General features: G+C 33.2%; 3 protein-coding genes across 6 annotated transcripts; all 3 read right to left on the bottom strand.

The window, feature by feature from the left end:
• Window positions 1–213: 213 nt before the first annotated feature.
• Window positions 214–7,092, bottom strand: LOC108830360 (CST complex subunit CTC1). 4 transcript variants are annotated; one of them, XM_056994480.1, is made up of 16 exons: window positions 5,869–7,092; window positions 5,645–5,763; window positions 5,496–5,570; window positions 5,326–5,401; window positions 5,170–5,232; window positions 4,971–5,048; window positions 4,675–4,875; window positions 4,383–4,484; window positions 4,033–4,305; window positions 3,548–3,892; window positions 2,915–3,439; window positions 2,734–2,819; window positions 2,466–2,643; window positions 2,267–2,369; window positions 1,458–1,777; window positions 214–1,352 (listed from the first exon to the last, which is right to left on the bottom strand). In XM_056994480.1, the coding sequence occupies exons 1-16, from the start codon at window positions 6,871–6,873 to the stop codon at window positions 1,179–1,181; spliced, it is 3,723 nt and encodes a 1,240-aa protein (XP_056850460.1). In that variant the 5' UTR covers window positions 6,874–7,092; the 3' UTR covers window positions 214–1,178. The 4 variants fall into 4 exon arrangements, with proteins under 4 accessions (XP_056850460.1, XP_056850461.1, XP_018459465.2 ...); XM_056994481.1 differs by having other exon boundaries at window positions 2,734–2,825; window positions 2,915–3,430; XM_018603963.2 differs by having other exon boundaries at window positions 2,734–2,825; window positions 5,869–7,091.
• Window positions 7,093–9,462: 2,370 nt separating this feature from the next.
• On the bottom strand, window positions 9,463–10,375 carry LOC108839166 (ATP synthase subunit delta, chloroplastic). The gene has a single exon (XM_018611986.2). It carries the CDS (start codon window positions 10,288–10,290, stop codon window positions 9,583–9,585), a length of 708 nt encoding a protein of 235 aa, XP_018467488.1. The 5' UTR covers window positions 10,291–10,375; the 3' UTR covers window positions 9,463–9,582.
• A 7,412-nt stretch (window positions 10,376–17,787) lies between these two features.
• On the bottom strand, window positions 17,788–18,745 carry LOC108829931 (peroxiredoxin-2B-like). The gene is made up of 3 exons (XM_018603530.2): window positions 18,506–18,745; window positions 18,313–18,392; window positions 17,788–18,202 (listed from the first exon to the last, which is right to left on the bottom strand). Exons 1-3 carry the CDS (start codon window positions 18,658–18,660, stop codon window positions 17,949–17,951), a joined length of 489 nt encoding a protein of 162 aa, XP_018459032.2. The 5' UTR covers window positions 18,661–18,745; the 3' UTR covers window positions 17,788–17,948.
• Between the last annotated feature and the right edge of the window lie 5,225 nt (window positions 18,746–23,970).

Genomic DNA, 23,970 nt, shown 5'->3' with positions numbered 1-23,970 from the left:
AGTTATACTTCCTCCGTTTCAAATTAACCTATATTTTATAATTTTCACATTTATTATTTAGTTATTAATGCATGATTTTTGTAATTTTATATTTTCTATATTTTTAAACCAATAAAATCTCAAGAAATGTAATTAATATTAAAAAAATGTAATTAATATTAAACCAAGTAATTTATGACCCAATACGGGCTAATATAAAAAAAACTTTCAAAATTTAAACTCGGAATTCATTTTCTCATTACTTACAATTCCAGAAATAATAATAATACAAAATCCCGTAACTATTCAACAACATATTCAAATAACAAAATCACGTACACAAAAATACCTGACGTGTCGATAATATTCCCGGCCCTGCGCCTGCGCAGAGGCTATGAAACTAGTTTGAATTAGAACACACTGGTAGTTTCAAGGAGGAGGCGAACAAAATTGTTTACACAGCTGATAACTATAGGAAAAACCAATAAAAAAAACACAACTTTTTGAACGGACCGAGAGAGTTCGCATAGATCTGAAAGGAGCTCATGGAGATTCATTTTTTATTTCTGTTAAAAAATCTCGCCTTGACTATTTTTCTGGGTATGTATATATTATTACGCTATGTTTAATAAAGGGTTTTACTATTGTGTGGGGGGTTTCTAAATTAGGATTGATTATTATTTTCTTATATTTACACAGGTTGCGGATTTACTGGATAGCTAATGAGGATGTCAATTAGTCAGCGTATCAGATGTTGAATCTGAGTGGATATATAATCAATGTCTGACATATTCTTGAAAAAAAATGTTGCTAGATGTCAAATTCATGAACATAAATCGAAAATTTTTTTAGATATCACGACCCCGCACTGCGCGGGGCTATATCCGTAGTATTATATTTAATAAGCTAATTTTTGATTGATTAGAGATGAACCCAAGAAATTTTCAATTTAGTAATATTGATTTTCACTATTATCCTCAATTTTAAAATTCTTTTTGTTTCTAGACCTACACCAAATTCTATGCTGTGACCTAGTAGAAACCCTATGAGAAAGCCTAGATCTTCTCGCAACCATCTTCATTGTTTTCACCTTACATTTACTAGTAAATAAATGAACATTGACAAAAATGAATTAAACCATAAAAACTAAACTAAAAAGAATTACTTTCGGGATAATTCATTGTCCCAAAAAATCATGATCACGTAATTAGCAAACCTTGGAGTAAGCTCCAAGCTCGGACCAACGTATCCACTTGACATATTTCATCGCCCCAAACGTTCCGCCGAGTAAGCCCTAAAGCATCCATCTCCACACACTGTTCTCTCTCCACATGCTGAATCATATTCATGTCCATTGAGCTCGCCTTAACATCCTGCTTAAACCATAATAATGAAGATAGACGAGGAAATAAACAATCTCCGACCTGAGAGAAACTTCGACAATGAAAACGCAATGAAATTAAGGAGGTCGAACGTACCCATATGGGGCCGCTAGTGGCATTTAGTATCAACAACTTGAGGAACTCCTCCTCAGACTCGGCGAGAAGTTGTTGTGAAGCAACATCAATGGTGACGTATTGAAAGAGTGCATCATTCTGTGATCCATTGACCTTAATCACTATTCTCTTGTGAACCCAAACTATTTTTTCAAGATGGTAAGCTGTTGTGCACCGGCTGCTGTCGCTTCTGATCCACTGGTCCACATCAATGTCGTTTTCAGGCAATTCTTCGTGCAGCCTAAGAAATGTAAACGCTCTTTCCCCACTCGTCCAGCAAAGATAAGTTGATGATCCATCATCTGAATAAGGAAGAGTGAAACTCGTGAATAAGGAGAAACAATGGGCAGTAAGGTGTATCTAGTACACACGCATATATATTATTAACCAATTTATCAATTCACACGTTCTCAAGTTTCGAAACGGCTACTCAGGAGCATAAAATGAATCTGAAGTATCCTTTCAGTATGACAGAAGTTGATGCAAGCACAAATGTATAGTCTCTCGTACACAACTTTATATATTTCTGCCCTTCAGTATTACACACATACATAGGGCTCATTAAGAAGCTCGTAGAAAAATGTTATGCTCATACTGAACGTATGTATGTTGTACATGTTGGAGACTGAGTAAGAGAAATTCTAAGAAATAGCAGTTATTTCAATGATCAGTCATATAAGTTAGGATAATTTATAAGATGATGATTTGAGAATGTAAAAGAAAACAAAACGCGGATGTTACAATTAATTAGGCTCGGTGTTCTCTTTCTGGCAATAGCAAGTGTGACTTACCTACCACAAATCCTGCAAGCGGTATATCAATATTTTCCCCACATTTGTTTTCTGAAGGATCATCAGATCTCGCTTGGAGAACAAGAAGATGAACTGAAACAACCTGTTGCATCAAATAATATATAAAGAAGAATACAAGCAAGGAGACTTTAAGACAATACACATGAGTGAAACTAGAAAGCAACCACCACAAGATTACCTTGCAGACAAAGTTAATTTGCCGATTATCCTTGTATCCTGAGGATTCCTGAGGTCTAATTTTAGGCAGACCCATAGCAGTTTGATGAATCGGTTCGTCTAAAGCTGGACCATCCAATGCCTTTCGTGAGTTAATTTTGACAAAAGATGCTGATGACAATAGAAACCTATTTTCCTCTCTACAGAAACAATAAAGCAAGAGACTAAATATGAGTTGGTAGCTTATTGAAAATCTAAATTTATCAAAGGCTGTTATTTAGGTATAGTACCTAGTTCCAAGAATCCGGTAGAATGTTGCATTCACCCCAGGGCCAAATCCAATGAGATATGAGTGCCTTCTAAGTGGACCAAAAATCTTCACCTGAAACACATCGTTAAGGAGAGTTACAAGAATATAGACAGCACAAAGAATATAGACAGCACATACAAAACAGTATGATATGCACTCACAATTTGACAATCGACTCGAACATGAATGCAATAGCTGCTGATGACACTGGAGTCAACATCATCAACTGCTACTACATCACCTCTGAAAGTCGCTAGGTTTCCCTCAGGAAACAAGCTGTTGGAAATAGGTGGTTGAGACGGCACTGAATGCATTATAATCTCTTCCTGAGTATTATCTCTATCTTTTCCACCTAGGACTGGCTTATTAAGTTCGTCCAAGTCCTTAAGATATGCTGAGAAGAGAATTTTTGCATCATAAGGGAGAAGAAGCGAAACATCTGAAAAACGTTGTGGACAAGAAAAATCTCGTTGTTCCACCGCAGGAGATGGTTGAGAAGACACCAGAGGATATACATCCATAGATCCATCATGGGTTAAAACTTCACCAAAAGAAAGTTCCAGACTCCATAAACGTGATTCGGGTCTAATATTGATTTTATCATTGTTAGATATGCTAGACCGTCCAAAACAAAAAGGATCGTCAATGTCATGCTTCGTCAAATAGTAACCGCCAATCTGCAACCCCTGCCGTAACAATGCAAAAGCATCATTTAATTTAAATAATCAGTTATTTGTGCAGCATGCATGTTTTACGAGAATCAATATTATTGTTAATAACAAAGCAATACTTACATTATAATTTTTGCATTCAGGTATGAATTCTAACAGCACACGCTTCAGACTGCTCATGTTACCACTTTTCTTTTCCATTAAATTAGACAGAGTTGCTGCTATGGTCGAACAGTGACTACTTGAACATCGGATGGTAATGTCGCAGGAAATATCATGCGGTACAGACAATACTCTTTCCGTCCCTAATGAATTATTAATTTTACATCTCTTACGTGGATGTTCTTCTCGGGAGGTCTTGCTTTCATCAGCCGCTGCGTCTTCTTCGGTAACAGTGCAAATGAGTTCCCATGGAATTATTACAGCTTCGATGAAAACACTGGTGCAGTCAGGCATTCCTGGAAAATCCTGGTGCAAGTTCAATAATTATAAATGTTAAGGTCGTCAATTTGAAGTTAGTAGCATAAACAACAGCTTCTCTTTCTCGAAACAAAACAAATAAACAACTGTGACAATATGGAGATTGTCTTTGAGATATAAGAGCATACTTTTTTGAGAATTGGAAATTTATGGGTCACCCTAAATAAGTGAAACCTTCCCCCTTTGAACTCATTGAGATCATGCCTCCTGTCAATAGACTGATCGACGAGAACATTTCTACAGCTTGCAGCACCAAACGATAGAGAAAATGGCACTGTCAAGGTGTTGTCTCTGGCCAATGAAGTGGGATCAACCAAAATTTTATGGTGAAGTGGCCTTTGAAGAAACGGGATGTGGGGCATTGATTCAGGTATTTCCATAGTGAGGTCAAAATCAGAAACCTATAATGAGGAAAAAGATAAGATTGAATATAACGAGTTAAGAATTTTCAAATGCAGTTTGGAGTACATACACTAACCTCATATATCCTGCAGGAATTTCTATCACTTAGAAGGTCTGACATCAGGACATCAATTCGGCTAGTTTTGTCTTGCAACTGTAGTATTCCAGAAGCTGAAATCTATATAAAGGAGTAACGTCACAGCTAAACAAGTGTACAAACAGAGAAAAACAGAAACCTTGTTATGTAGATACTGAGTAAAGATATTCACCCTATCAAGGTGACAAGTGGACACCGATATCTCAATAAATTAAGAACAACGTTTCAAACGAACCGATGGCACAATATATGCACAGTACGAGTAGTATACCTTCAATCTTCCAAGCAAGATAACACCAATATCTTCACTTTTTAGAATCTTTACATTTGTATGACCGTATCTTTTCCGAATTGAAGATGGATGACTTGAGCAATTACTAGCAATAAACTGGGTGTCACCTTTACTAATCCGAGAAAGCAATTCATCCAGCAAGACCTTGTAATGGTGGACAAAACTTGAGATAGGCATGACCTGTTTGTCAAAAAAGGGTGGAACTTATATTATAAGATAAACATGCAACTAAACCTGTTCCAGTCTAATCATGGTCTACAAATGAAAAGACTTACAAGTTTTAGGTTGAAATCACGAGCTTCACTATTGCATCCGCAAGATTCATGCATGCAGAATTCAGTAAAAAGCCCGCACTGAGAAATTCAAAGTTTTGGATACAATCAAACTGATGGGCATGATTATTACCCTAAGAAGAGCATAAAAAGCTATATATATATATATATATATTGTTAAATTTTCAATATACCAATTTACCCTAGGTTTAAACATGGATGGTGGTATTCGTGACTCTGCATACATCTTTGTCAGTTCATCCTCCTGATAAACCTCATAATAACGAGAAAGGCTATAGATAACAGCGAGAAAGGCCACACTAAAAATACAGAACCAAGCCTGCATTCAGTTACTCACCTGGCATGATCTCAAGCTTTCCTTGTCTGATGGCATTCTGTCAAAGTTCTGGAAGCATGAACTGACGAGTAGTGTCCTATGATACATCGTTTTGCAGCTATCAGTGATGAGGCATAAACTAGAATGAAATCGCATAATATATTGCTTCAACCATCAGAGAGAAAAAATACCAAAATCTTGCAGGAAAGGACAAAGACTGAACGAATCGGCTCAGAGATGTCTGCAAACATGAATCTACAAGACAACTGAAGGACCAGCTGAATAAATCTCCAGACATGAGAAAGCAACCATGATTCACTGATTTATAACAAAACCATACCTCGTTTCAAACGGTGAAAATTTCTCAACTGTGATGCTGGTCTTAAAACATGCCCCAAGTATAAGCACTTTTCCCCAAGAAAATTTGGTATTCACAAAATGAACATTTCTGACAAAAATCTGCACTAAGCAAGTCAAACAATCAAAGATCTCAAACAGCACAGAGAAACAGTCAAACAATAAGAAGCACACGCTAAACTTAGAGCAAGAAGGAACTTTTCTTACAAGGGAACCAGTTCGGATACTGTGTGATCTGTTACGTATCTGATCCGTCAATAAAAGCCAGACATCTTCATCCAGCTCAACAAGCTTCCCTTTCATGTACAAGCCGTTGACAAATCCAAGGTACGAACCGCAGTTACCTCGCCCATGAACAACACTTTTCAAAACTTCATCTTTCTTAGAAAGCCAAGGCGAATGAAGAAGAGAGTTCTCAGTGGTCACAAACACCAAGAGAGAATCACATTTGCTTATATATACCAACTTCTTCTTCATCCCCGATAGAGCAATGTTTCTTCCAACTAACTTGACCATGGCAGGGTGCCAAGTGGCAGCCACAGAACCGCAGAAGTAAACGAAGAATGGCTTGTCAAAACAGTGAGAACAATCAATCGAATCCAACACATCCTTCCGTCTACACTCACAAGCCATCACCTTTACTAAAAAACCCTTCACAGGAAGGTTAACGGAAGCATCAGGAACAAGAGAAACAGGGCTAACAGACTCCAACACACCACGGACGCTATACCGTGACTTACCCCCACCACCGCCATTCTCTTCTACTACTGAGCTCCGATGAGGAACCAATGGAAGCGAACACCACCGAGAAAGCAACTCAACAGCATCGTCGTCCACGAATCTCCACTTGATAATCTCCAAAACCCCACCGCCGCGGCGATGATTCTTGAAAGGAATGAAGTTCCAAGAAAGAAGACGAATCTTGCTCCCAATCGCGCGGGTTTCGAAACCGATGATGTCGCAGCAGATCGTCGAGACGCCGTCTGTGAATCGAAAGCAGTAGCGATTCGGACATTTTAGGGTTTCGGAAGGAAGAGCTAGCGTCCCGTCGATAACCGCCGGGTAGTTCAGCGGTGAGAGAAATTTCGAACCGGGACGTGATTGAGGGTTTCTACTGTGAGGAGACGATGAATAGAATAGGGACGATGCACCGGTGATGGCACGGCCTTCGTTGACTAGGTCTGAAATTGCGATCAGTCTGGCGGTCTCCATTTATCAGATTAGACTCGCGGCCACGAGTCGCGGGGTCTGTTCAAGGGATTGGGGACTGTGGAGCAAGAAGAGTTGGTGTGGAAACAGAGCGGGAACCCGAGGATGGCCACCCGATTCCTATACCGACCCGGTTTCAGATTAAGAAGATCTAACTTTTATACCGTTTAGGCGTACCGTCAACGAGATGACTTCCGTTTTTGTTCGTTCTGTATCGGTACGCCGCTTTTGCTTTTGCGGTTTGTAACTGTTTATAACATTTCAAAATACTGTAATCAAATAAATCGTTACCAATCGTTTTAAAATGTTATAAAATTTTTAAAATCAAAAACTGGTTTCAGTTAACGTTTACGGTTAAGGATGGATAAATAAATATAAAATCATTTTTTAATATTTTAAGTTTTAAACTAAAAATTAAAAATAAAAACATTATAAATAAAAATATATACAAATTTTATTTATTAATTTAAATTCACAGAAAAATATTATACATATACAAAAAGATACATATATAAAACAAAACAGAGTATTCTTTTAAATTTTTAATATAAATCCTCAAAAAAAATTAAATTATTACTTTCAACTAATTAAAAAAATAAACATAATATTATTATTAATCAAATTATATTAGTTATTATTATATTTTATTACAATAATATATTTTTATATTTTTATAATATTATAATATTTTTATATTAGTAATTTATTATTAAGCCGGTGCTATATCTCATAATCAACCAGTTACAAATATTTTGCAAATGCAATAATTTTCAAATTTTGTGTCAATCATACAAAACGCTAAATCACATTTGATACAGAACCGCAAACTCCAACCGTTGCAACTGCAACCTCTGTCTTTGAACCAGTCGTGTCCTTAGTATAAAGTGGCCTCGGATCTTTTACCCTAAAATATAACTAAAAGGATGATTGTTTATACAGTAAAAACTCTATAAATTAATAATGTTGGAATTATGAAATTTTATTAATTTATACAGTCATTAGTTTAATTTTTTAGATTTTTCTATTTTAATATATAAGATAAATGTTTGATTTTGTCGTGTATATATATATATATATATATTAATAAAATTTCAAAAAAAAAAATTATATTGTTTTGTTATACTATTTGGTGTATACAATATATATTTCATAGAATTAAATGTGTTAGATATAATTTTACTAAATATTATCAAAATTTATTGAAACATAAAGAAAAATATAGATGAACTTTTATATAAAATAAATAATATATTATTTTGTTTGTACTTTTATTTATATATATATAAATAAATTATTATTTTATGATTTTAGTGGAACTATATATTTAAATAGAATTTTTTATAAATATTAAATTATTATTTTATTAATTTATGTATGTTTGCGGATGTCATCTTGTTTTATAATCAAAGAAATTGTTGGTGGAAAGTTTTTTCTTGGAACTTAATTTAGAATAGGTTCATTGCCATCAAGAAATCAGTGTGTGAAAGGAAATGCCAGAGATTGAGACTGCACATCGTCAATGTAGAGGCAGCTGTTGTGATGGTAAATCTCCACCATGCTCAGAGGTATATACATGTGTCGTTCATTCTTATCTTGTTTATAGTCTAGTGTCATTGTTACCACTTGGCTTTTACTGTTTTGTAAAAAATGCAGATTTGTTGAAAATGACTGTTGCAGAAACCATAAGTACCATTATGACGTTGTGTATCGTAAGATAATAACTCATACTCCTGCAATATCATTACTTGTTTATGTTTCCATTGTAGGGGTCTGTGTCCTATTGCTATAGTCTTAATGTCTTATAGATATTTTTCAGGCTACCTCTTTTCGTGTATGCATTCCTTTGAATGTTTGAGACTTCTAACAATGTAGTTTCGAAGTTTTATTTTGTTCAGGTAATTTTCACACTGAACCGAATCAGACACTTCTTAGATGATGTAAACTATGTAATATAACCCCATATGCATGAACAAAACGAAAAGGTAACCCACGGGTTACCCCGTGAACCAGGTGGACTATTAGACAGGGCGGGTTTGGACATGAGTTTTCGGGCTGCAACCTGCTGTGGACTAACCCGCATTGTCTGAAATTGAATAGCAAACTGACTCGCTGCGGGACAGTCCAGCTGGACGCGGGTTGGCCCGTCTGGCACCTATAGCTATCCAAAGCTTGTACGCATTTAACATATTATGAGAGCTTTTAGCAAAATAGCTTTGTGTGGTCTTGTAAAGGAAACAAAACACTTAAGGAGTTCGTCCAAAAAGAAATAAGAGGAAACAAAACACTTAAGGATTTGAGAGGTTCAAGGGCTTTGTACGACTTGTTAAACAAGAGAACTAGTGCAACAAATCAAAGAGCGTCTTGTTGAAAAATCGAACTAATCAAATTTAAATGCTTTACAAAGATTAATCTATTATTTTTTGTAAAGAAAATCTCTGTTTTGTCTTGCGTTATAGTTCATGTAGTAGATAGCTTTAACACTTTCAAAAAGCTCCCAACTCCATGTAGCTTGCTCCTTAAACTAGAACTTTGTTTCAGTGGACAGTAATAAATCATAACTCGAAAGTGAACCTTAACTTTGAACCTACCGACTTAATTGAAAATAACCTGAAATTATTATAATTATTACATTATGATCGATGGACAAAAAGAACAAGAAGAGAGAAAGAATTAACTTGCACAAAAAAAAGGCGATTCTCAACCCAATTTTTCTCAAGCAGCTAACTGAATCTCGCCGAGTTCTAGCTGAGCAGCGATATCCTCAAGCTGCTTCTTCACACTCATATCAATAAGCTTCGACCCGGAATCACCATACCTAATCGTGAACCCAGCGACAAGGCTCGGATCAAGAACCGTCTTAACCCTCACGTTCTTCGCTCCGGTTAACTTCCGAACCTGTTTCGCGATCTGAGCAAGTTGCGGCTCCTCCAGTTTCACCACCGACCTAACCTCCGCTAACTGCGTATCCGTTATCTTGTTGTACACCATCTCGAACTCCTTCACGATGTCCGTCACTATGTCGATCCGATTCGCATCCACCAAGATGTTGAGGAAATTCGAGGTGTGGTGGCTCTGGAGAGACGACGATTCCACGATCTCGTCGATCACGAGACGCTTCTTCTCGAGCTCGACGGTTGGATTGGCGAAGAAGTTGAGTACCTGTGGATCTGAGAATACCTTCTCTAGCTTTTCGATGTCTGCACTCGTTGATTCGAGAGTGTCGTTCTTCTTCGCAACGTCTGCGAGAGCCATTGCGTAACTTCCGGCTGCTGTAGCTGACATTCTCGCTCCCGCCGCGTTTCCACCACTGATTCGGAGTGGTAAGGTTGTTCTTCGAATAGGAAGAGATTTCGCGATTTGAAAAGAAGATGGTGGAAGTTTCGATTGCAGAGAGAACATGGTTTGCTGAAGAGACGCCATTCTAGAGGAGAGAAGAGAGTGATTTGCAGTTTCTCAAAAACGAGAGGAGAAGAAGAAGGTAAGATTTTTGGGAATAACAAACGGACGGTGGAGATTTGTTGATGAGGAAAGATCGAGGGTAGATAATAAAAGGTTTATCTTGTGTTCTTGTTTTCGGATACCGGGTTTTTTTAGGATATTCGTGTTTTGTTCCGTATGAGTAAAGTGCTCCGGTACTCTTAATGAGACAAAAATTGATCTAGCATATTCTCACGTGATCTGGCGTACTCTTATGTATTTTGATACTCTTCCTTTCAATGGTCAATGTCTAAATTATCCTTTGTGTCTAAACCAATCAAAATCATTCTCTCTCTTACTCTATCTTCTTCCTTTCTCTCTCCACTGTAAATCTCAAACCCAGATTTAATTATTCCATTCAAATTCTATTCAATTTGGCATTTATCTTCTCTATTAATTCATTCTTGAAGAGGTTTAATTTCAAATTCGTATTCACAATTAATTGATTAAGAACAATGAGTCTCGATCTATTTGAATATTCAAAATACTGATATAATTATAAATATGAGTCTGTTTTTGTATGACAAAAATATAAAAAAATGTATCAAATTATTATTTTGATAAAAAGTTAGAAAACGTAGTAAAACTTGGTATACCTATAACTGTACAACTTGGTAAAATCATAATGTACAACTAAGTAAAATTGTGTAACTAAGTAAAATGATACTAACTAAATTGTATAACTTAATATAACTATAATGGTAAAACTATATAACTTGGTAACATTTTATGGTTAAACCGTGCAAGTTCATCTAACTTGTTGTTAATCATTTTGATTTTTACATAAGACGACGAGTTCTTTCACAAACATACACTTTGATTATTAAAAGTACTATTATAAAGCCGGAGATGGTCATGAATGAAATCCAAACGAAGGTAAAGGTAGTTTGTATGCTAGTGGACAAAATATGCAGAAAAATGACCATAAATCCATATACAAATAGGTAAAATTTGAGTTATATGGTAATAAAATCTTTGATACCATTGAAAAAACATAACAACATCTTAAGGTGACTGAGCCAGTGGAACATGTTGTTATTCGAGATATAGATAATATAGGTATTGATTTGGATAACGTGGAGAACATGTAAAAGATTTAGTTGATTGAGCATCACATCATAACTGTTTTGAAATTACTATTTTGAACTGTGAGCTCCGAATATTAAGAACTCTAATTTGTTTCGATTAAAAAAGTGCATACTTGTTCTCGTAAATATTTAAATTCGGGAACCTAGAAGAAAATACACACCACGATTAGTTGTATCTATTATTCAAAATGATTGTTCAATACGATAAAAAAACTAAATAAAACTTAGTAAAACTGATAAAATATAAAAATTTGAAGAAACAATTTTTAATTTGTTTGGTTGCTTATAAGTATTATGATTATTATTTGTTAGTATTTTATGATTTAAATTTACAATAATTATAGTTAATTTTTTTATCACATAGTTGTGTACTACATAATAGAGGAAATACATTGTTCTTTTATGCTTTTTATCTTAGTGTTGTCCTTGTGACATCAAAAAATTTATATATGCAACAAAATTAATTATGTCACAACATGATTTGATGGAATTTGATTGTAGGAAACTAAATAAAAGTGGTATAACTATAATATAAATCTTTTGAGTACAGTAAAACTAAAAAAAATGCAAAAAATAGAAAAGTAAAACTTTGAAGCTTTTTGTAAAACTACAAACTTGTAAAACATCGACCCAAAAATACTGTAAAAAAATTTCCCGCTCAAATTTCAGAATTTTCCCTCCAAAAAATTTCTTTTTTTCCAGACCCCAAAAACGAAGTTGGCAACTATAATTGCTTTAATTTTTAGGGTTTTCTCATTTCTATCATCTTTTCAATCCTCTCACCTCATTTTCTCTCATCTCATTTCTTCTTTTTCATCTTTCTTCACATAATCTGCAATTTTTAGATTTTTTCCAGAAAATAGTGATTAATCAAGAGACAAAACTCTGAAGCTACAGGGGTGGGTGTATCATCCAGAAGTTCTCCAAATCTGATTCAAACCCTTATTTGCAATACTATTGATGTCTCCTTGTGGTTTCTCAAATGACCATGTAGATTAAGGACCCAATAATGGAAGACAAATATTGATAGTTGTATGTTGTCTTATTGTTACTGTCATGGTATTTCTGAGATTTTGGTTGTACAATTAATCATAAATTCTATCAAACTAGTTCAGTGATGAGTTTTTTAAGTTTTAAATTTGACAAATGAAAAATGAAAATTCTGACAAAGTTTACCGAAATGTACAAACAGAAAAAATATTAAGTTATACAAAGTTTGACGTACGAAAATGAAAATTTTTGAAATTTTTTACCTAATTACACAAACATGAAAAAAAGTAATACTAAATTTTACGATGTTTGACAAACAAAAATGATGTACTTAACCAAAATTATTTTAAGTTACACCAAATTTTACAAACATAAATAACAAACCAAGTAACATAAACACAAACAATAAAGTTAGTGTGTTAAAAGAAGAAATTTTACTTCTTAAGACAACTATGAAAAATGGATGTTGAATCCAACTATGGAAATTTTTAAATATAACAATATGATATCTAAGTTTCTTTAAGTTTTACAAAGTTTCAAATATCTATAGCATCTAAATTGTTACGTTTTTCTTAGTTTCAAAATATTAGACAATCTATATTACTTAGTTTCACTTACTTATACATAGTAATAAATCTTAATAAATTAAAGTTATACAAAGTTCCAAATTCAAGAGATGCGACTGTTGCAAGGAGAAGGCGTGTGAGAGAAGTCGTGCTTCCTCAGGGAGTCAATCAAATTACCCTTAAATGGACATGCCACTGCTTGAATCATTAATTACATGATTTTTCTCAAACTAAATATTATCATTTTCATTTATTATCTCCAATACTGCTGGTTGCTGTCGTTAAATATATACATTACGTTTTGGATACTAATCATTTCTTGCAAAATACAACAATAGACTATATAAATTTCGTTAAGTTTTACATAGTTTTAAATATTTATACAATCTTAATTGTTACGTTTTTCTTAGTTTCATAAATTTAGACAATCTAAATCACTTAATTTTACTTACTTATACATAGTTATATATCTTAATAAGTTAAATTCAAGAGATGCGACAGTCGAGGAGTCTATCAAATCACCTATAAATGGACACGTTTCTGCTTAAATTTGGGTGAGTGGTTCATTAAATTTCAAGGGTTTATCACTTATACAAGTAACAAATAATTTACGAGATTTCTCTCACACAATAACCATTTTATTTTATCAAAGTTAGACGAACTTGGCTTCTCTCCCTCCTTCAATGATTCATAAGATTCTCTACAACGTAGCAACGACCAGTATCCAAGACTTTGGTTGTGCACGGATTGTTTTTTTCGGGTTAAACAAAATTGGAAGATATGATTACTTCTACAGATCGGCAAGTCTCATTTACATGAATGACTGGCTAGACAAGGTCAATGATGTTCGAATGTTCAGAATTAGTTGCTACCGTGTGGGTAATCCAGAGGCCATATACTTGAGAGGTATGTATGAGTTCTTCATCCTCCATTTAGTTGGTAAGAAAAAAATATATCTTGCTGCTGAGAGAGGATGCTTGTTGGCCATATTTGTATATGGTATGATGAACTTAGCCTTTAGTGTTGATGATGGAGGATTGGTTCACAACTACCATGCTTTTACTCGTCAACATGTTGATCAGATGTTTCAAATCATCAATAGTTGGGAACTCACAGGCCATTGAGATTATGAAAAACCTGCCATGTTTCTATCTATGGCTGAAATGATAGATCCTAATGTGATATATGATTGCTGGTGCTCCAGAATCATAAAATTAGTGTTTGTAGTCTCCCTAAATGGATCAAAATCACGGTGGAAATGCGATCTTTGTTTCTGGAATTGTGCAGCTTGTGATATACACTTGACTGCTCGTGCATTGCCAATTGAAAATTAATTTTATCTACTTTTAATAAATTTATGTAAATGACTCTTCACATTTTGTAATTTTTCTAGTTATATCTATAAACTAATGTTTTTTAAAAAAAAATCAATAAATATATCAATAACATCAACTGTGTCCAAAAATTAATATAATAAAACATTACAATCTAAAAGTATGCATTAGTTCAATTTAAATAACTTGTATTAGATACAATGTATATTCATACAATAGTATAAGTAGGAATTAATTTCTGTACAGTTACACCAAGTTTACAATTACACTAGGTGTTACAAAGTTTTCGGAAGTTATGGAGAAAGAGATCCGAATTTTGTGGATCGGGTCTGGATAGTCCGCGAAATAGTCCTGGTTGGGTTGTAATTATGCAAGTTTCTGTTGGTTTCATGGTCTTTTAATAATTTTTCTGATTTAAATAAAGATATATTTAATTTCAAATCCGGTCAGTTTCGGGCAGGAGTATCTCAGCTCTTTTTTTTCGGGCAGGAGTACCTGAGCGTTTGATTCGTTCCGTATGTTGCGAATATCTAATTTTTCGATTTGTTTTATCTCGGAGAAATACGAATATTCGAAAAAACGAATATCCAGAAAATAAATATATATTTGCGGATATTTACGAAAACTTACATATATCTCATATGTTTTAATTAGTACAAATAATCTTACAAATTTGATACAAATTTGTTTTGTAAAATATATCTTTTCATGATATATTAGATAAAATTTAAAGAAATAGTGAATCTACATATTTTGTAATTTTTTAAACTTAATTAACAATTATAATAATACAAAACTTAAGAAAAAGTTATAATTGTTATACATTTTTTCTCTTTCTTTTATGTAATACTTTTATATAAGTAATAATATAAATAGAACTTGTCAAATCATATGGTAAGAATAATAATTAATTATATAATTTTATACAGTTAAAACTTTGAATATAATCAAGATATACATATATTTATATACTGACGGATCGGATTGGAAATCCGATTTTCAAAATTTTAATATTTGTGATTTGCTTCCATTTTAACGGATATTGATTTTTAGTATTTGTTTTGTTTCGGAATTTTACGTATATCTAGTATTTTCGGATGGAATCAGAATGAATAACTTATCGAATCAAATTTAACGGATAAAATTCTTAGCCCTAGATTTCAATAAGATTAGGCTACGGTACAAGAAGATGGAGAAGTTGCCACGTGGAGTTATATGATAAGTTGGATATCTGTGTTCCATAACGAGTAAAAGAATCGATTTCTGTGATCTAGTTTTTCTATGCCACAAATTATAATTACTGATTTATCGTATTAGCTAGAAATGTTCGAACCATTTGAGATTAATATGGTCGACGAAAATTTGTATTGAGTTTTGACCTGTTTGGTAGAGACTATGATTCTTCCAGAGGCTTATGAGTAAGATCTGAATGACAAGTGTCGTGGAAGTGATATTTAAGATGAGATTCACAATGATGGATTATATCTTATATAATAAAGTTGGCTTTTTTTTCTCTTTGGGGGAACAATGACACCTGTCCTCAAATAGCAAATAAATGGCCCATCGAAATATAATTGCTTTTAAAATTTAACCTAGCTTAAGCCCTTATGTTTCAGGGCCATCTACTTCTTCTCTGCCTCTCACCGTTATCGTCGTTTCAGCTATCGGCAGCTCAACCAACCGACGGAGTGAAACCTCAGAGAAATGCTTCTTCTTTGCTTAACACTATATAATAATGATTCTCAGTTATGTCTTTCAATCGTAGCTCCCACTACGTGATCATTAATTTCAGATCCGCACCTCTTTTGTTATTACGATTTTTCTAATCTATAAATAAGATGCAAGTTTAAGAAAGCAATGAAAAGTTATTTACGACATGCTATTCCTCAACACTAGCCCGGATTTGATTGACTACTTTTGAAGTCACCTTAAAAGTGTTGCTATTGTACTGAATATATATATATATATTATATATATATATATATATATATATGCCTCTTTGTTACAAAAATATAATATATATGCCTCTTCTTCGGTAGATTAAAGATTAGAGCTGGCCATTACCAATAAGTTATTCCGAAATCAGATTGAACGATAAGAATTGAATCAACTCTACATTCACAGATATAATAATCATTTTTAAAAACTGTTAAAGCCAAATGTTTTCCTTTAATAACAGAAGCAAATCAAGTTGTGGAAAGTAAAAGAGTATTTATTTTATTTTTGCTAAAACAGAGTAAAAGAGTTTACTGCACCAACAATAACAAAATAAATTTCTTAAGTTAAGATTAACAGATTGAAGGTCAAATGTATTATGTTTAGCACATCACTAGATTACACTCACTTCTCTTCACAATAGGAAATTCTTTTTGTCATCCTCTTCAGGATAAAATTACGCAACGTGTTATGATTTGTTATAGGCTTGGAACATCTACTAATGCCGCAACAAATTATGAACCAATAAAGCAATATGTTACTAATATAATGTACAAAATTCGATATAGAAAGACGAAGGAGAGAGAAAATGGTCACTGACTTTAAATAAAAAACTGGTTAACAACTAAATTTTTTTATCTGATTTCAAATAATAATGCAAAATAGACGATAAATAAACAAGACATTTTATCTAACTAACAATACTTTAAGACTTTAGGTATGTTTACTATCATATCTAATTGTTGATATTATGTGTAAAAATTATATACAACGATAAAAATATTAAAATTTTCTAAATTTATAAGACTACATAAGTTTTGTATCAAAGTAATGAAATAATATTTGAAAAACCGGCGCGTAGCGCCGGCAAACCCCTAGTACTAAAATATAAGAGAAATTTACACAGAGGGTCACATTTATATCTCAAAATATAATAATACTACTAGGATGATCATACTTGGGCATTTTGATGTTTGCTTGGGTTTATGATTGAATGTGTTGTTGGATCTAGATTCACTAAGTAAAGTGGTTAGTCATGTTTCGTTTTTGTATGCATTTAACCAATAGTCAAGAGACCTCTACTCAAGAGACCTCTACTTTTGAACTGAAATAATGACCAAACTACTGGTAGTATTTTTGTTGTCCTTGCAATGTATTTTGCTGTATAATACTATAAAACTATAAATGGTTTATAAGATGTTTCAGTGTATAAAATCTATTTATAAATGACGAGTTTCCATATGATATTAGTTCTTATGTCGATGAACTAACTATTGGGTATTAATCGGTCGCACTAAAAATTGTAAAATGATATCCGATAAGAGTGTTGGTGTTGTCGAGTTGCTAATCAAAAGCGCTCGGAAGTATTCTGGAACCTCGGGTCAGTTTTTGGGGAACATCGACTATCTTTTCCGACCAGCTATGATTGAGGGTGTCACACATTGGTACATTTAAATTTAAGGTAAACTTTCATATCATTTGGAGCCCACATCAAAATGGTTGTATTTGGAATGCATCTAAAGGTGAACCACTTGAACTCTTCATAAATCAAACTTAAAGAAAACAACCCAAACCAAGTACATTATATAATAAAAGAGAGGAAATAAATAATATTAAACCAATTTATTATGGCAATTTCTTATTCTGCAAATCAGGCTAGAGATCCTCTAAATTCAGATGGTAATTTCTTAGAGAGCCTTGAGGATATCCTCGGCGCTGGAAACCGTGAACTCGCCACCTGTTTCAATGTTGGCGACAGTTACCTTGAGGTTATCGAGCAACATAGCAAATCTCTTTGTCCTAATACCAAGACCCTTGTCCTTAAGGTCAAGCTCGAGTCCGAGAAGCTTTGTGTATTCTCCTGAGCCGTCTGAGACAAACTTGACAATCTTGTTCTCTGGGAATGTATTTCCCCATGCTTTCATCACATACGGATCATTCACTGCAACAAAATCCATGCAAATGATGTCTTATAAATACTTACCCAACCAAACATACATAAATATCAGGAAGAACCGACAAGACATATATAGAAATATATCTAACACTTACTGCCATAACAAATGATCTCATTGACACCTTTCGCTTTCAGCTGTTCCGCTTTCTCAATGAAACTAGGCACATGCTGCAAGCTAATTCATGGAAAAGGGAAAGATAAATATTTTTACAAAATATCAAAACAAAGGATCCATTAGCTTAACATCAATTACATGCAAAAGAAATGTCTATACCCTATAGATTTTACCTGCAGGTGGAAGTGAAAGCACCGGGGACACCAAAGAGAATGACCTTCTTACCAGCCAGGAGAGAGTGAACAGAGACAGTCTGGAGCTGATCGTTCTCGTCAAAGAGGAAAATTTTTCCGTCTGGTAGAGCATTACCAACAGCAATAGGAGCCATGGAGGAGATCTGTGGCCGAAGGAGCAAATGGATTTGAACAAATGAAAATGTTTGTAGAAAAAAAAAAAGAAAAACAGAAAATGAAAGAGTCTATAGAGATGAGTTTCAAGGTGATGAATATATATATAAGGGGTTCAGACAATTTAAATTCTCTTTAATATATAATTATTAATTGATTTATAAAGTTGTATTGACGCAGTTTTTAGCCGTAAAATCAGAAACAAATACCAGAAAGTAAACATTTACTTAATTTAGATGTTTTATGAAATCTTATTATTAAGTTTTGGACATTATTTTAGAAAAAAAAAAGTTTTCCAGGATTCCTAAATTAGCTTATGGTGTTTCGGAGGAAAAAGAATTGTTGTATTTTCAAAAACAAATACTGTAACAATTTTTTTTCTCGATTTGTTTGATTGGTAGAATAGTAACTGTAGAAATTTTATTATTATAGAATTTAGCTGAGCATGAATTGTAGTTCTAAATTTTTTGGTTTGGGAATTAGAGTTATTTATTACTCACATTAGAATATTGTAACTAGATCAGAATAAAACAACCAAAAAAAAAATTCCTATAAAATGTTCAAGCATAGTCAGCTAAAAGTCTTCGTTAAATTATCGCGGGAGAAAATCTAATCAATAGAAACCTCATGATAACCTCTCTAATTTCATTTTGAAAACTTCTCCAGCTCCATTGAGAAATCATGCTAATATTCCGGACACTGAATCATTGTTATCAAATCTTTGCATTCTATTCTAAAACGCTGACATATCAAGTATCGAGTAATACAATTCATTTTTCATAAATAGTTTTCACTTCTGCATGTTCATGATGAGAAATTAAAAATTTATGCAGAACCTGTATAACATGAATTATTATTTTTATTTTTGTAACAACGTGAATTATTTCTCTAATAACCATTAACCACATACATTTAATCTCCTTCAGTGTGTCTAACAATTTCCAAAGGGTTTCTGTTGACATTTCGTAAATAATTTATTATTTCTAACTTCTAAAGAAACCAGATTATCTATGGGTATGAGTCTCTATCTTCTTCCAAATCTTGAAGTTCACTTTTCTTCCAAAACAGGTAATCCAAAGTTGTGTACACGCTAGATATTGAAAAAATTGAAGGACATGATGGTGTTGTCAATAATGAACATGTTTGTTGTCAATAATAATTTATCCGTTCTTTTCTTAAGTTCTCTTTAATATATAATTATTAATTGATTTATAAAGTTGTATTGACGCAGTTTTTAGCCGTAAAATCTGAAAAAATACCAGAAAGTAAACATTTACTTAATTTAGATGTTTTATGAAATCTTATTATTAAGTTTTGGACATTATTTAAAAAAAAAGTTTTCCAGGATTCCTAAATTAGCTTATGGTGTTTCGGGGGAAAAAGAATTGTTGTATTTAAAAAAAATACTGTAACAATTTTTTTTTCCGATTTGTTTGATTGGTAGAATAGTAACTGTAGAAATTTTATTATTATAGAATTTAGCTGAGCATGAATTGTAGTTTTAAATTTTCTGGCTTGTGAATTAGAGTTATTTATTACTCACATTAGAATTTTGTAACTAGATCAGTATAAAACAACCAACCAAAAAAATTCCTATAAAATGTTCAAGCATATTTAGCTAAAAATCTTCGTTAAATTATCGCGGGAGAAAATCTAATCAATAGAAACCTCATTATAACCTCTCTAATTTGATTTTGAAAACTTCTCCAGCTCCATTGAGAAATCATGCTAATATTCTGGACACTGACTCATTGTTATCAAATCTTTGCATTCTATTCTAAAACGCTGACATATCAAGTATCGAGTAATACAATCCATTTTTCATAAATAGTTTCCACTTCTGCATGTAGTGACGAGATTATATTAGTCAGATTTCTTGTTCCTAAGAGTTGAATGTTCATGATGAGAATTTAAAAGTTTATGCAGAACCTGTATAACGTGAATTATTATTTCTCTTTTTGTAACAATGTGAATTATTTCTCTAATAACCATTAACCATATACATTTAATCTCCTTCAGTGTGTAACAATTTCTAAAGGGTTTCTGTTTACATTTCGTAAATAATTTATTATTTCTAAGTTTCTAAAGAAACCAGATTGTCTATGGGTAATAGTCTCTATCTTCTTCCAAATCTTGAAGTTCACTTTTCTTCCAAAACAGGTAATCCAAAGTTGTGTACACGCTAGGTATTGGAAAAATTGAAGGACATGATGGTGTTGTCAATAATGAACATGTTTGAATGGTCGCAGGGGCGTTGGGGGGAGGGGGGGGGGGGGGGGTGGCATTCAAAAATCGTATGTAACATGGATTCATCCAGAGCTCCACATCTAAGAAAGTGATTATCATATCATATATCACTATTGTTGAGATTATAAGTAATAGCCACGTAACAAGTTATAATCTGCCATATATATTTTATGGTGCTTTTATCTTCCAGTAAAAGATATGACACTTAGTTACACTTGTCTCTATATGCATAGTTGCATAGTTGCATATTATTTATTGAGAATATTTATTTCCACCCAGTATCTAGATTTAAATGTTAATTGACTATTCTTCATGTAGCTCCAACAATAAACTTCATGTTATCTTGCATGGCTCATGGCCAAAACTGAATCAAAAGAATATCCTCTGGTTCTACTAAGGTTGGCAGCATTTCATCATTTCATCGTTTTTTTTTCTCACCGTGAATGAAATCACTTGCTAACAACATAGGATGAACGACTAGCACTATATGAAGTCTTGCTGGTGTTGTTGGGAGCCATGGATCCTCACAAATTCTAACCTTATTACCTTAATGTGCTTTATTTCGGACCCTCAGTGTTAATATTGGTCTTGCTTTTGAAATGCTCATTCAAACATATAATTGACTATCACATGCAAAGACTGATAGCAAAGGAAAAGTAAACATGTAATACTTTTCTTGAAATACATGAGGTAGAAGAGATTATGGATATTCTATAATATCCAGTGTAAGTAGAAATCTGGACATGAAATATGTTAAAATCTAATGTTTTGAATTATATATATATACTAGTGGTATTCCGGCGCTACGCGCCGGGTTCATATATTTTTTCTAAATGAATTTACTATTTGTTTTATGATCTTAGTAAACAAAGTATGTTCAAAAATATAAAATGACAATATGTTGAAAGAGAATAATATTTTTCGATCCATCCATTAGTTATGTTATTGTTTTTGGCTGTTAGTAATTTCATCATATACTGATTGTCTCTTGAATAAACATGGTTGAGTCGGAAGTTTTTTATTTCATGGTATGTTAACATGAATTCTATGTCTTCAGTTGTTGAGTCGTTAAAATTATTGATGGTTGGTTATCGATGGTAACTGAAAATCAATGATAGATTGTTGTATGTTGAGCAAAATTAATTCTTTGTATATGCTAATTTTGCTAGTAGTTTGTCCGCGTGAATTTCACGTGGAGTTTTACTTATGTTTAACATAAATGTTTCTTCAATATTCTCTCTTCTTTTGTCAAATCAGATACTATGCATGAGTGTTTGTAGAAGCATAATAATTCTTTTTACAATTAAATACTCTTTCAGTGTCGTTTGTTTTGGCTCTCAATATCATTTTGAGGCAGCGACGTCGAGCCGTCGAGAAGCTGAAGCTACTGAATGAGGCTTTGGGTTGCTGCCAAATAAAATGTGGCGAGACTTCAAGAGCATCACCATGTGGTTCTCAAAAAGATATGTTCTTATACCTTGTTAACGTCGAGCTCCAAAAAGCTGTTGTTGAAGCTCGAGCAGTTATTGATGTTGCTTCAAGTTTTGTCATGGAGCCTAGAAGGTTACAATTGAATATTTCAAACTCTATTCCTTGATAACCTTCTGATCAAGTGTTTACGGCTGAGATTACTCTAGTGTGCTATATATTTCCTTTCTTTCCGACTCCTCCCATGTATAGTAAACTAGGTGACCGGCCCGCACCCTGTGCGGACATTGTACAGTTTCAAACTACGGACAAAATAGTGCTCAGGTTTGGAAGTAACTTCAGTATCAAGAGATAGTTATCGTGTGTATGTATAATTGCAACGTCCCAAAATAAGTGCATAAGTGGATCGTAGTTATCTTTCTCTCTCTCTCTCTCTCTCTCTCTCTCTCTCTCTCTCTCTCTCTCTCTCTCTCTCTCTCTCTCTCTCTCTCTCTCTCTCTCTCTCTCTCTCTCTCTCTCTCTCCCCCATCGTAATCCTTTTTTTTGTGGAAAATATAAAAATGAAAAAAATTTATTAATTCATCGATTATCTTTTCACTACCACAATTTTGATTTATATGAGAATATTTCCTAGTTTAATATTTTATCATCAATTTTTCTTGGGTGAATTACCAACTAATGTACAGTTTTTTAAAGATAATAAATAAAATAATAATAATTTGTGTTAAGTTTTTAAAATAAATGAAAAATATTAGTAGCTGCCAAAAAGATGATTTTTAACAATTTTAAAACCGTCACAAAAGAGTAAATCATAAAACACTAAACAATATACCCTAAACCCTTGGACAAAACTTAAACCCTTGGTAAAAATCCAAACAATAAACCCTAAATTCTTGAATATACCCTAAACTCTTAGGTAATCCTAAATACTAAACTGTACACCCTTGGGTATACCCTCAATACTAAATCTCTCTCTCTCTCTCTCTTCTCTCTCTCTCAACATTTAGTTCTCTCTATTTCACTTGTTTTATCTATTTTGTATCTCTTTGGTTCTCTCTCTCAGCCTCCCTCTGTCTCTCTCTATCATAATCTTTAATTTCTCTCTATTTCACCTATATATATATCTCCGTCTCTCTTTCAGTCTCACTCTCTATCTCTCTATTTCTAAGGTTCGGAATGGTAATGTGCGGAACAACTGAGGGACGAGTACGGTGAGGTTGTAATAGTAACAAAAACATAGAGATTTATAGGTATATGTAGAGATTTTTGTTACTATTCACAGCGGTGGAGGGCGGTTCGTCACCATTCGAAGCCTAAATACCTCTTTCACTCCTTATCTATCTCTTTCTCTCTCTCCCTTAAAATAACAAAAAAATCATTAAAATAATATAATTTTTTTCTTTATTGTGAAGATACATAAAATCTTTCTAAATAAACAGTATACTATTTTAGGAGTATATATTTATAAATTTCTTTATAATATATCATAAGAACCCACCGTCTTTGGAATAAAGCATCAGACACATGAAAATGTTGGTACTCAATATTTTACATGGACGAGATGGAACAAAGTAATTTCAGTATCAAGAGATAGTTATCGTGTGTATGTATAATTG

The sequence above is a fragment of the Raphanus sativus genome, chromosome 9 (genome assembly GCF_000801105.2).
Source record: "Raphanus sativus cultivar WK10039 chromosome 9, ASM80110v3, whole genome shotgun sequence".
NCBI classification, from domain to species: Eukaryota; Viridiplantae; Streptophyta; class Magnoliopsida; order Brassicales; family Brassicaceae; genus Raphanus; species Raphanus sativus.
This window is presented reverse-complemented; position numbering and strand designations above follow the sequence as displayed.